Here is a 12712-nt window from a genome sequence, read left to right on the forward strand (position 1 = left end):
TGGTATTCGCGACATCGCAGACTAAATAACCCGACATCTCCAGCCTAATCTGAAGCCGGCATCCGGGCCCACAGTTCATCTAATCTTTCTCAATGCGAACGATGATCTTCCCAGCGCTGGACCCCTTCTTCAAATGCTCAAAAGCCTGCTGCACCTCCCCGAAATCATACACCGAATCAACCACGGTATCCAACTTCCCCTCCGAGAACCAAGCCGCAAGCTGAGACAAGTCCTTCCGGCTATTCTTCGTCAAATACGTCGAAAACTTACGCTTCCCACCGCCTAGAAACCCGGGAAGAAGTCGATTCTTGAGCAGAGACGCAACGCTGCTCGCCGACATGGACCCGCCCACGAAGACGAAGTTGCCGTCGGGTAATAGAAAATCGTGGCTCCGGCCGTACAGGTTCGGCGGCGAGTTGCCGACGTTGTCGACCGCGAGGCTGAAGACCTTCCCCCCTTCGGCGAGCTTGGCGATGACGTCCGTCGTTTTATAGTCGATTATTTCGTCGGCGCCGAGATTGCGGCAGAGGTCGGCTTTGCCCGTCGAGCAGGTAACGGTTACATGACAGTCTAGAATCTTGGCAATTTGGATACCGTACGACCCAACGCCCCCGGAGCCACCATTCAGAAAAACGCGGTCCCCCTTCTTGACATACGGAGCTATGGTTTGATACGCCGTCAAAGCAGCAGTCGGCGCCCCAGCGGCCTTGTCGAGATCAAACGTCGCCGGCAGAGAAGCATACGCCTCCCTCTCCACAACGACATACTCCGAAAGCGCCCCCTGCGAACCGAAGGGGTCCACGCGCGCGAGAACAACGTCGCCGATCTTGGTGTCCTCGACTTCCGGGCCTACGGCGACTACGCGACCACTGAGGTCCATACCAAGGGGTTTGGGGTACGAGAAAAGGGCTTTGGTGACGAAACCGAGTTCGGGGGCTTTGTAGTCGGCAGGGTTGAGGCTTGCGCGGGCGACTTTGACGAGGACTTCGCCGGGTTGGAGGGCGTCCGGGGAAGGTTTGGGGATGGTGTTGAGGGTGAGGGTGGTGGCGACGGGGCCGGGGCCGGAGAGTTGCCAGGATTGCATGGATTGGGCCATCGCGATGACTTGGTGTGAGGGAATTGATGGATTAATTGGGAATAGATTGGGAGGAGATTTGTGCTGTATGTTGAGGCTGGTTGAGGCTAGCGAGAAGATGATGGAAAGTTGATAGGTTTGATGGGCAGGGCGAATTACCTCCCTTCATATAGATCAGGTATAAGTCCAAGTTATTGACGTCAGCCATCCGACAGGAACACACTCTTTTCCCTCAGATGTTATAAACAATCAAGCCACCCATCTTCGTTACGTCCAATGGGGAGAATAAATATCCTGTTCTTTGTACCACGGCCAATGGCGCGATCGGGCGGGGTTTCGTCCGTGTGTGTGCCTCGCAGGGTCCGGGATTGGTGATGGGTCTTCCGGATCCCGACCTGGGAACTGATTTTGGTTTCGGATCATGGATTTTAGGATGATGAGAATTGAGTTCGGGTCTCGCTATATTCTGTTGATGTTTATAAAGTTCCGGTCTTTTTGGATATTTATTTATTCTTGTTTTTCTTTTCCTTCGCAAGCTGTTGGAAATGAAGCCATCATGATCGCTGAGAAACTCCAGAAGCTGAGGTTTGAGCTGAAGGGTTGGAAGCGCCGGCTGTTGACAGGTGGTACCTTCATCAGCTCCTGAGTTGCTTGCGCTATCGTGTCGTGCTTGTCTAATTACATGGTACCTTTGATGCTTGACTATTCCCTGGCTTCGACTGACTCGTGCCCATCTCCAACTCGCGTGAGGACCAGCCCGATATCAATTACCGTATAATTGATGGGCGAATCCATCTCGGCTAGCCTGTCGACATAGCCACATATCTTTTCTTGTATTTTACCGGAGTGCACCGAGATACGGCCTTTGCTTCGAGCTCCTTTAGATCCCAACCGTCCTTCACGATCTCTCCCACATCGGGCATAGTCTCTCCCCTGGTCCGTACATGGCTATCGCGTGAACAGACGGTAGCTCTCCCATTCTTGCCAGGCAGACTCTCGCACCACCGCTCCCGCCCATCACGATGGCTCCTCGAGACTCTCCTCCGAGTTCAACCTCGAAGCTCGAAGACCCCTACGACAGCAGATCCTCCGAAGAGACCCTCTCCTCCGTCTCCACCACCAGCCTCGTCTTCGAGCGAATCGAGCAGCGCCTCAACGAAAAGCTAGCCTACGAGGCCGCCTCCCGCCGACCCTACGACGACGACCCTCTCAGGGACGACCCGCAAGATGACGATCCCGACGGCGATCTCGAGACGGCGCGATTCCTCGCACCTGGAGCCCGTATCCAGACCCGTGGGATGGACAAACGGTGGTGTAGGGCCATTGGCGCGCTTGCCGCTATTCTGACGACGGCGTGGTTCGTGGCCCTGTTCGCCTTCCTCTCGGCGGGACGGTCCAAGGCCGCCGGTGCTGGGGTTATCGAACCTGATGGTGCCGCGATTGGCCTTAAGCCGGCGACCGGTAACCCCGTCACGTTGGAGCAGGTGCTGGGATACGAATGGGCCCCTGCGAGCCACTCTATTAGCTGGGTTCCCGGGCCCGACAACGAGGATGGATTACTGCTTCAGCAGGGCGCTGCTGGCAAGGACTACCTCGTCGTCGAGGACATTCGTACCTTGAAGGGCGGCGACGATTCTGTCAAGGATTCTACCAAGGCCGAAGATCCGTCTATTGCCGCCAGCCGCACGCTCATCAAGTCCTCTTCTCTAAAGTACGGCGACGACTTCATCCACCCCGAAAAAGTCTGGCCGAGCCGCAACCTGAAAAAGGTCCTCATCGCCACCAGGACCAAAAGCGTCTGGCGCCATTCCTTCTCCGCCGTATACTATATCCTCGACGTCGAGACCCAGGAGCTCGAACCCCTCGACCCCCTCGACGTCACCTCCGTCGTGCGCTTCGCCATCTGGAGCCCCCAGAGCGACGCCATCGCCTTCACCAAGGACAACAACTTGTACCTCCGGACCCTCGACGCGCGCGGCAGCAACAAGAAGGTCCGCCAGATCACCCGCGATGGAGGCCCCAACGTGTTTTACGGCATCCCCGACTGGGTGTTCGAGGAGGAGATCTTCGGTAGCAACCAGGGGACGTGGTGGTCCGACGACGGCAAGTTCATCGCCGTTTTCCGCGCAAACGAGACGGAGGTGCCCGAGTATCCTGTCGATTTCTTCATCGAGCCTCCTGTAGACCAGAAGAGCGAAGATGATATGTTGTATCCAAAGACGGAGTGGCTCAAGTATCCCAAGGCCGGGGCGCCGAATCCAGTCGTAGACGTGCAGTTCTATGACGTCGACGCCTCTGAGGTGTTTACCGTCAATGTGGACGGCGGGTTCGACGAGGCGGACAGGCTCGTTACGAACGTGCTCTGGGCCGGCGACAAGGTCATCATCAAGGAGACGAACAGGATCAGCGACGTCCTCCGAGTCGTGCTCATCGATCCGAAAGCGCGCGCGGGCAAGACGGTGAGGACGGTGGACGTCAAGGATATCGACGGCGGTTGGTTCGAGAGATCCGAGCCCAAGTATATCCCCGCTGATCCCGCCAACGGCCGACCCGAGGCCGGATACGTTGACACCGTTCTCGCCGGTTTCGGGGACCACCTCGCCTACTTTACTCCGCTGGATAACCCGGAGCCCAAGATCCTCACCTCGGGAGACTGGGAAGTTGTCAACGCGCCCTCTGCTATCGATCTTGCGAATAACCTCGTCTACTTCGTCTCGACGAAGGAATCCTCCATCCAACGCCACGTCTACAGCGTCAAGCTCGACGGAACGGACCTCACGCCCGTGACGAACGTCACCGAGGAAGCATACTACGGCGTCTCCTTCTCCAGCGGCGCCGGCTACGCACTCCTCAATTACCAAGGCCCCTCCGTCCCCTGGCACAAGGTCGTCAGCACGCCCAGCAATAACCCCGACGACCCGCCTTACGAACACGTCCTCGAGACGAACGAGAAGCTAAGGCGCATGGTCAAGACGTACGACGTCCCCGCCCTGCGCTACGGAACTGTCGAAGTCGACGGCGTGCACCTCAACTACGTCGAGCGTCTGCCGCCCAATTTCAACCCCGCACGAAAGTACCCCGTGCTCTTCTTCCAGTATTCCGGCCCCGGGTCGCAACAGGTCAACAAGCGCTTCTCAGTGAACTACCAATCCTTCGTCGCCTCTTCCCTGGGCTACGTCGTCGTCACGGTCGACGGCCGCGGGACGGGCTTCATAGGCCGCAAGGCCCGCGTGCTCATCCGCGGGAACCTCGGGCGGTGGGAATCCCACGACCAGATCGCCGCGGGGAAACATTGGGCGGCCAAACCCTACATCGACCCGTCCCGCCTCGCCATCTGGGGCTGGTCCTTTGGCGGGTTCAACACCCTCAAGACCCTCGAAGTCGACGCGGGCGAGACCTTTTCTTACGGCGTGGCAGTCGCCCCCGTCACGGACTGGCGGCTCTACGACTCCATCTATACGGAGCGGTACATGCGCACGCCCCAGGAGAACCCCGAGGGTTACGCAGCAACGGCCATTTCCAACGCGTCGGCGCTTGCCGGTCCCACGGACGGTAGCGGCGGGATCGTGAGGTTCATGATCATGCACGGGACGGCGGACGATAACGTCCATGTGCAGAATACACTCAAGTTGCTGGATGAGTTGGATTTGGCGGGGGCGAGGAATTATGATGTGCACGTTTACCCGGATAGCAATCATGGGATTTATTTCCACAAGGCGAATTCGGCGTTATATCATCGTGGGTTTCCATTTTCTTTACTTCTTCGCCTCCTTCTTTTTCTTTTCTACCCCCCGAGATTGAAGATCACCTGCTAACGCGCTCTCACAGGCCTAACGGACTGGCTCATCAACGCCTTCAATGGCGAGTGGGTTCGTCTTCGGAATCCCAAGCCAAAGCAAGAGGCGAAGAAAAGGAAGATAGAGAGAGACGAGGTGAAGAACTAGTTCTCGAAGCGGCGGGAAAAGAGCTGTAAGAACTACGATTTGTGTTATAAGCCTTAGGCTATCAGGTTTGGGAGTTGGGAGTTTTTTTGCTGGAGCCTTGTTTTTTAATTTTTCTTTTCAGTATATTAGTGCATTGGACTCTCGCCTTTATTGGAAATTCTTTGGCGGCGTCGTCGTGTAGCATTCTTTTTGGGGAACTTCAATGTTAGACTTGACGTTGGAGTATTCCGCCTCGTACTTTGTTAACCCAACATGTTGCCTCCCTTTCGGTTGGACTTGAATCTTCCAAGTTCACGCTTGTTCCAGGGCTTTTGAAGGCTGCAACTGCACCTCGACGGAAGTAGTGATAAGGCATGTCCAGTCAATTAAATATGGTAATCATACAAGAACACGCCTTGGAATTAAGAGTAATACTCCCTCCCCTGAACCAGACAGACGGGAAGGGAAGGGAATGAAACATTCTTTCCTCAGCCCGAGGACCCTTCCATCAATGAAGGCCACGAATAAAGGACACATTATGAAGGTAAGGTGGTAAGGTGGCAAAAAGCAGATATTGAAGGAACTAGGGCACGTCATATTACATCAAGGGAGGGAAGAAGCAATAAACAAATGCACAGTACAGAAAACAGCCAAGTCCTGCTCCATCCTCCTCTTTCTCAAGAGAGAATCAAACAGTAACAGCAAGGTTCATAAGAACATGTTTGGAAAAATAAGGAAATAAGTAAGACCTCTTTACCATCCCTTGCGTATGTCTGGGTTGCGCATCCTGAGATATCCCCCATTCTTTTGCAATTCATTTTTTACAACCCTCCATGTGCCTCATGAGAAGAAAAAATACACTTGAAACTCAATAAAAGAAAAAGAGAAACCACTATGCTCCATGCTGTATCCCATTCTCTGCTAACCCGCCGGACAATGGCATGCCCCTGCCCCCTGGAAAGAGGCAGGTGGCTGTGCATAGTTGACGGGATAGGTTGCCGGCGGTGTCACTTGTCGATGACGGGGGTAAAGATAATATTGGTACATTGGATAAGGGGATAACGCAGAGGCTGCGCCCCACCCTGGCGGCACAATCCCCTAGTACCCAAAACCAGTTGGTTGCGGCGCAAACCCGTTGGTCTGCTGGAAAGGTACTGGGGACGCCGAGGGTTGTCCCATGGCTCCAGTGGGGCCGGCCGTGATCATGAGTCGACCGGTGCCGAGGATGGGGGCGTTGCTCTCGTCCTTCTCCTGCTCCTTCTCTTTGGCCTTTCGGGCTTCGTTGTCAGCCTTGAGAAGAGAGAGCTCCTTGGTTTGCTGGCTAAGCATGTTGATCATGTACGGCATGGTGAAATCGTTGAGGCCATTGCGCCAAGAAAGCTCGAGGATGAGGTCAGGTCGCAAGAGATCGTAGCAGGCGTAGAGCATGCCGACATAGCATTCTCGGCTACCGATATCAACGAACTATAGACAAAAGGGGGTTAGTCGCGGGCTTTGTTTTCAAGACACAGATGATCGCACTTACGTATCGGATCAACTCCTCGACAACTTCGGCCTTGCCGGAAATGGCCGCCGTCTCGATGGCATCCTTGAAAAGCTTGTCCTGCTTGGACAGCGTGATCGATTTCTCCCATCGCTTGTTCTTGCGGTAGATGTTAGCTGCAATCTGGCGGAAGAAGATGAGATCGTGCTTCTCGAGTCGCGAGGCAAGGGCCACGGCATCGTAGTTGTCGTAGTTCTCAACAGAGTCACGAAGCGTCTTGTAGTCCTCCTCCTCGATGAGCAAGTCGTTGATGGCGTCGTTGACGGTACGCTTGTTCTGAGACTGCACGTTGAGCAGGAAAGGCTTGATCAGAGGCAAGTCGTCGTTCTTCTGGAACATCTTGACGACTCGGTTGACGTCAATACGCGCCGTGAGGGACTGGAGGAGGTCGGTGAGGAGCGAGGGGTGTTGTTCGAGATAGAATCGGATGGCACGGTAGTAGATTTCAAGGTTGGCAACCTTGACGACAATCTCCTTGAACTGCTGATGCTCCCACGAGTTCTCAGGGTGCTCAATGACGGCGAGAGCGGCGTTGTCGAACTCGTCGTAGTGGTAGTAGCAAAAGACCAACTCGGGCCAGAGGTTGGCTTCCTCGCACGCGCGAATCAACTTGGGCATGTTGACGCGGCTCCAGAAGAGCTTGAGGTGCTCCATAAGCTTCTCGGGGTGGTACTTGGACAATGCGATGCCGAGTTCCGTGAACATACCCATGTGCGCACGCTCAAGGCCGAGACCCTGCTCGAGAAGGTTGATAAGCTCATCGAAGTATCCGTTGAACTCGTACTGCTTGACGAGGGCCTGAAGCTGCTCGGCGTCAACGATGAGGTTGAGACCGCAGATCTGCGCAAGTCGGAACTCCTTCTTGCCGACGCACGCCTCGTGGACCTCCTTCCACACCTTGATGTTGTTCGCCTTCCTGGCGCACTCGACGGCCGCCTGGTAATCGTCGAGGTGAACAAGGGTGGTGGCCAGCTTCGCCCAGTTGGAGATGCTGCTGAAGAAAATCTTGGCCGCCTGGAAGTAGCCCTCAGCATAGGCCTTGTCACCCGACTCCTCGATGTTGGCCACGTTAGTGCCTCGGAGGAAGTCCTCTAGCTCGATGAGCTGGTCGAGTCTGGCATAGCAGAAGGCAAGGGCCGTGTCGATGGCGGGCTCGCGCAACGTCTTGCGGGCCATTCGGAGGAACTTGATGAGGTCCGCATCCTTGCCGGCACGCACGGCAATCTCGATGACCTCCTCGTAGTTCTTGGGGTCCTCGGCCTTGATGTACGACTCGATGGCGTCGCTCACGCGGAGGCCGTCAAGTTGGGCCTTGGCGACGGTGCTCCAGACCTCGGCCAAGTCAACTTCCTCGGCGAAAGCCTGGGCGCGGTCGATACTAACGACATTATCGACAAGGACCTTGACGGCGCCCGAGTTATCGCCCGTCTTCTTGAAAATCTCAAACGCCTCCTCGTAAAGGCCGACGTCAATACACGCCGACGCGATATCCGGGGCGCTGAAGCCGTCCAGACGGTGAATGTAGTCCATCACACGACCCTTGTCAGCCTTGGCAGCAGTGAACATGAGAAGGTTCTGCAGGTTCTGGTTGTCGCTGAAGGGCGAAGGTTCCAAGACAATCTTCTCCAAGAGCTCGATAAGCTCGAGAGGCAAGTCAGCGGCGAGGAACGCGGCAACCGCTTCCGACACCTTGGCGGGATCGGTGGATTCAGGCACGGCAGTCGAGATGACCTGGTCGACGACGGAGCGGCGATGAATGTTATTCTCGCTGAGGACGAACATCCAAAGCTCGCGGTCGGAACGATCGAGCAAGTATCGCGCTTGGGCACGGTACATGGAGTTCTCGTTGGTAACATTGACGAGCTCGAGGTCGTTTTGACCCTTGGAGTAGGCGATATAGGCGAGATTAGGATCGCGCTTCTCGCAGTACTTGCCGACAACGAGAGAATCGTACTGGTCGTTCTCCTTGAGGAACTTCTCGGGGTTATTGTTGGAGTCAATGTAAATCTTGGCTAGAGCATTGAAGACGGCCTGCTGCTGGTTTCCCGCGGCGAGGGTGGCCTCGAGGAACGGCAAGAGAATCTTCAAGCGGTTGCGGGTCTCAACCTCAGAGACGAGCTCATCGATGGGGACCAAAGAAGGATCGACGGTTGCGAGGAGCTTCTTGATAATGTCCTCCTCGCAGTCCACGTCGAGCAGGCCACCAATGACGGCGGGGGTCCTAGCAGGATTGACACGCTGGACGTACGACTCGATGGCGTGGAACTGCTTATTCTGGTACAAGAAGAGGACGAGATCATGAACGAAGTTGAAGCGATCACACACTATGATGAGGGGAAGCTGCTCAGGAAGCTTGGCCTCCTTGAGGAAGTTCTTCACCTTTTCAGGGTTGTAAAAGTTGCTGTCCCTACAGATGCGTTCGACTTCGTTGAACTGGCCCAACTTGGTGGCTGCCTCGATGTACTTGAAGTGGACGTCGGGATCCTCGGAGAGGTTTACGATGCTGCCCAGGTAGTAGAAGAGACCCTCGGCCGTCTTGTACTTCTCGAACAGATCGATGAGGCGGACGGGGCCGAGGAGATCAGAATACTTAGTGGCAATCTGGACAACGGCCTGGAGATTCTGGCGAATGTTGTGCTTGATCATGGCGTCGAGGCAGTCGAGGGACTGCTCGACAGACAAACGGCCGAAGAAACCGGTAAGCCAGTCAAGGTTGAAGTTGGGAAGGCCGGCAATGCCGACAATGACGCGCTTGATAGCGGCGGGATCCTCGTAGAGCTCGAGAGCCTTTTGGGCAAGACCAGCCTGTTCGCACAGGGTGGCGATGCGAGCCTTGTCAAAGTGAGAAAACATGTCATTGCCCAGAATGGCGTCGGCTACCTGGGGCGCGTTCAAAAGATTCATCTCAAGCAGACGAGTCTGCAGGTGGCCCTGCTCCGGCTTGTTCTCCTTAAGCGCATCAAGCAGGAATGCAGTGGCTTGCTGGATCATGCCTTGGGACTGGAAAATATCCACGACGCGCTCGATGTCCACAAGCGAGCCTCCCTCGTTGTTGGCAAGAGAAGTAGCGAACTCGGCGCCCTTCTCGGGGTTGACGCGAACGATGTGCTGGAGAAGCTGCACAAAATCGGGCTTGTAACCTGTTTGGGCAGAGTAGGGGAGGATCTTGTCGAACTGCCCTGTCTCGGCGAACCCCGCGACGACCTTGTGTGGGACGTTCGCCTTGAGGTAAATAGCGAGCGCCATGTTCAGGTCGTGGGTTCGGACCATATCGCCGAGCTGTTCAGAGCAATCCAGCTTGTCCTCCTTGAGCCACTTCTCCAGTAGGTTCTTGCGATTCTGTGCGAGGACTGGTTGAGCTAGCTCGAGGGTCTCAAACCTATTAAGCGCACCCTTATCGAGAATGAGCCCAAAGTACTGTAGAATCCATGTCATTTGGCCGGGCTGAGCCGGGATACGCTTGAACTTGTCAATAGTCTGGGGCGAACGGAGGAAGCCTCGAGGAGAGTTGGCCGCGATCTTGGCAGCCTCCATGTATTGGCCGGCGGCGAATAGTTGCTCAAATTGCCTGGCATAAAGATCGTCGGCACCGGGGAGTCCGCCACGCGAGGCCAGCTTGACAGCCATATCAGCGTTGGCCGGGTTCTGGAGGAGGTAGGGAATCATATTGTTCTCGTCAATCGTCACGAACAGGACCTGGCCCTTGCGGTTGATACCCACGATGCCACTGCTAGCGCTGTCGGGGCACGTCGTAAAGATGGTCTCGCTCGAGATACGGTTCATGAAAATGCAAGTTCCGGACTCGAGGTCGTAAAGGTGAATGAATCCATACTTGGTGACAAGGTAGATGATGCCGTACTTTTGCGAGATTTGGAGGGCTACTGGGAAATCGTTTGTGGCCTCGGCGGGGAAATAGATGTCTACAGCCTTCTTCTGGTAAACTGGATTGGCCTCGGGGTGATCGACCTCGACGATGTGAAGCTTGGCGATACCGGACTCGTTGCGCACGGCAAAGGCAAAGACCTTGGTATCTTGAGACGCGCCCTCCAGACGAAGTGTACCAAAGCCAGCGGCATGGCCTTCGATAGCCTGGCTAATGCCCCGGTCCCTGGAATAAAGTTGCATGTCACCGCGAACACGGCCCTGTTTTTGGGAGATACCGACGGTGACCGACCACTTGCCATCGGCGCTCGAGCGATAGTTAATCACTTGACAGCCCTAGAAAGAAGACGAAAAGAAAGGCATTAGTACGGCAAACGAAAAACACTGATGGTCTTTGTCGTCCTGGGAGATGACCCGCTGAGCAAACTCCACCGGTGGCGCCCCCAAACAGCCTTGCCCCCCCCCCCCCCCCCCCCCTTTTTTTACGATTGCAAACTTACCGTCAAGCAAGCGTGGCGGGCAAAAACCTTCACCGGAGAAGCTTGCGTGGGATCATTAATGTCCCAGTGGTACACGCTAGAATCGGTGACGAGGCCGAGAGTCTTTTCGTCAATCCATTTCCAGAACTCGACATCTTCGTTCATCGTGGTAGCTTTGAGCTTCGTTTTTGCGCCAAGATCGAAAACCTGCAGAGTCCTAGACTGGGCCTTGAGGGCAATGATTTGTTTGTTCCAGTGCATGATGGCACTGTCAGCCTTGATGGGGCGTCTCATAACATTGTTTCCGTTCTTTAGGTCAACGATGACGACCTCAGGTTGGGCACCCTTCTTCTCTTGGACGCATACGAAGGAATCTGATTCGAGTGTCTATGCACGGCCGTTAGCAAGCTCCGATAAGCTTCAGGAAGTATGGGGATAAAAGGATGGAGGCATGTATGGAAGCGGGATGCAGCAAGTCGGTAAATGCCATCGTTCGTGGGACAGTAGAGAGGAGATGAAAAGGTGGTAAACCTACGCATGAGTTGAAAGCGATCGATGAGGGATCGATTCCAACAGATGTGAGCTGTACCAGCTCCGTAAAGCTGATGGGGAGAGACGGCGCCATGTTGGAACAAGGCTGTGCTCTCGAATCGTGTCGCGGGATTATCGAGGTGCGCGGCTATTGATGATGAGGATGCGGACGCGATGTGGAGAGAGGGTGGTGGGAGGAGCAGATCGGGGAGGTCGGAAGTCAGGTAATCGTGGAAAGCGTCGAGCTGGTAACTAGGTTCCTATGCCAGACCCGTGTTGGTCGCAGTTGCCGTTCGAATTTGGAATCCGTTGGCAAGGTTAGGGAAGGAGGGCGAAAGCTGGTGAAACCGCCCGGGTCCCATGCGGCAAAACGAGGAAAAGGATAGGGAAACTTGCTGGCTATCGCAAGGAGACGAAGAAAAGGGGGGTTAAGGGAACAGGAGAATCGAAGAAATTACAAGAGATTCCAAAGATTAGACCTGGTCAGCTCAAAATGGCTGGAATGAAGGGCAAGGGTCTTGCAGTTGGAGAGAAGTGGTTGATGGTGGAAGATGGGGAGGGATTGATGGAGAAGTTGGGAAGATTTGGGAGAGGATGAGGATGATGAGGTTGTTACTTTTTTGGTTTACCTGTTCAACTCGCGAACCTGCTTCGTCCAGCAGCAGCGCTCCTACTGCTGCTGGGAAACCAGGGGGGAACAGGAACCAGACAATCAACTGGAAAGCCCAGAGCATGTGGCGGTACCTATAGCTAAGTACCTCGTCGCTTTATGGCAGTGTGTCTCTGGTAGGGTAGGTACCTTTGGTTTGCACTTTCTAATGTACCTGCAATCATCCTTTGAAGTACCTCTGTACTTTGATTGCAGAGGTCCATCAAGTTCCAGCCCAGCTTAGATTTGAGGTACGTACCTTTCCCTTTGCTTTCCGCTCCTTCCCTGTCCCAGGCACCTCTTTATGATTTGCGGCTGTCGATATTACGTGTCGAACACACAAGGGAAGGAAAGCAAACGATTGGCTGAGAAGGAAAAGTGTTGGCCGGTCAATAGTTTGACCGATACTTATCACGTGATGGATAATTTCAAGCCTGGGCACGGACACCAGAGCTCTGGACCCAGTTTAAGACGGAGACCACGATGAGTTGACAGCGGACATGGGACATTCACTCGCATCATCATTGCTTCGACACAACTAAAACAGCATTCGATCTCGCCTCTTCTCACACATCTATTGCCAAAATTACCAACTAGCTTACATGCGAGGCCCTTCGTAGCCTATCTTAT

At 54.9% G+C, this 12712-nt stretch overlaps 2 protein-coding genes and 1 pseudogene across 2 annotated transcripts; 1 reads left to right on the forward strand and 2 right to left on the reverse strand.

Annotated features, from left to right (window-relative positions):
- Positions 1 to 79: 79 nt before the first annotated feature.
- Positions 80 to 1096, reverse strand: SAPIO_CDS0673 (annotated as a pseudogene; the record flags this gene model as incomplete).
- A 1001-nt stretch (positions 1097 to 2097) lies between these two features.
- On the forward strand, positions 2098 to 5019 carry SAPIO_CDS0674 (putative dipeptidyl-aminopeptidase B; the record flags this gene model as incomplete). Its single annotated transcript, XM_016783398.1, has 2 exons — positions 2098 to 4813; positions 4904 to 5019. 2 exons carry the CDS (start codon positions 2098 to 2100, stop codon positions 5017 to 5019), a joined length of 2832 nt encoding a protein of 943 aa, XP_016646164.1.
- Positions 5020 to 6096: 1077 nt separating this feature from the next.
- On the reverse strand, positions 6097 to 11527 carry SAPIO_CDS0675 (putative clathrin heavy chain; the record flags this gene model as incomplete). Its single annotated transcript, XM_016783399.1, has 4 exons — positions 6097 to 6462; positions 6524 to 10759; positions 10924 to 11289; positions 11438 to 11527. The coding sequence occupies 4 exons, from the start codon at positions 11525 to 11527 to the stop codon at positions 6097 to 6099; spliced, it is 5058 nt and encodes a 1685-aa protein (XP_016646165.1).
- Positions 11528 to 12712: the final 1185 nt, after the last annotated feature.

This window comes from Scedosporium apiospermum (assembly GCF_000732125.1).
Source record: "Scedosporium apiospermum strain IHEM 14462 chromosome Unknown SEQ_SAPIO_0033, whole genome shotgun sequence".
Lineage (NCBI taxonomy): Eukaryota > Fungi > Ascomycota > Sordariomycetes > Microascales > Microascaceae > Scedosporium > Scedosporium apiospermum.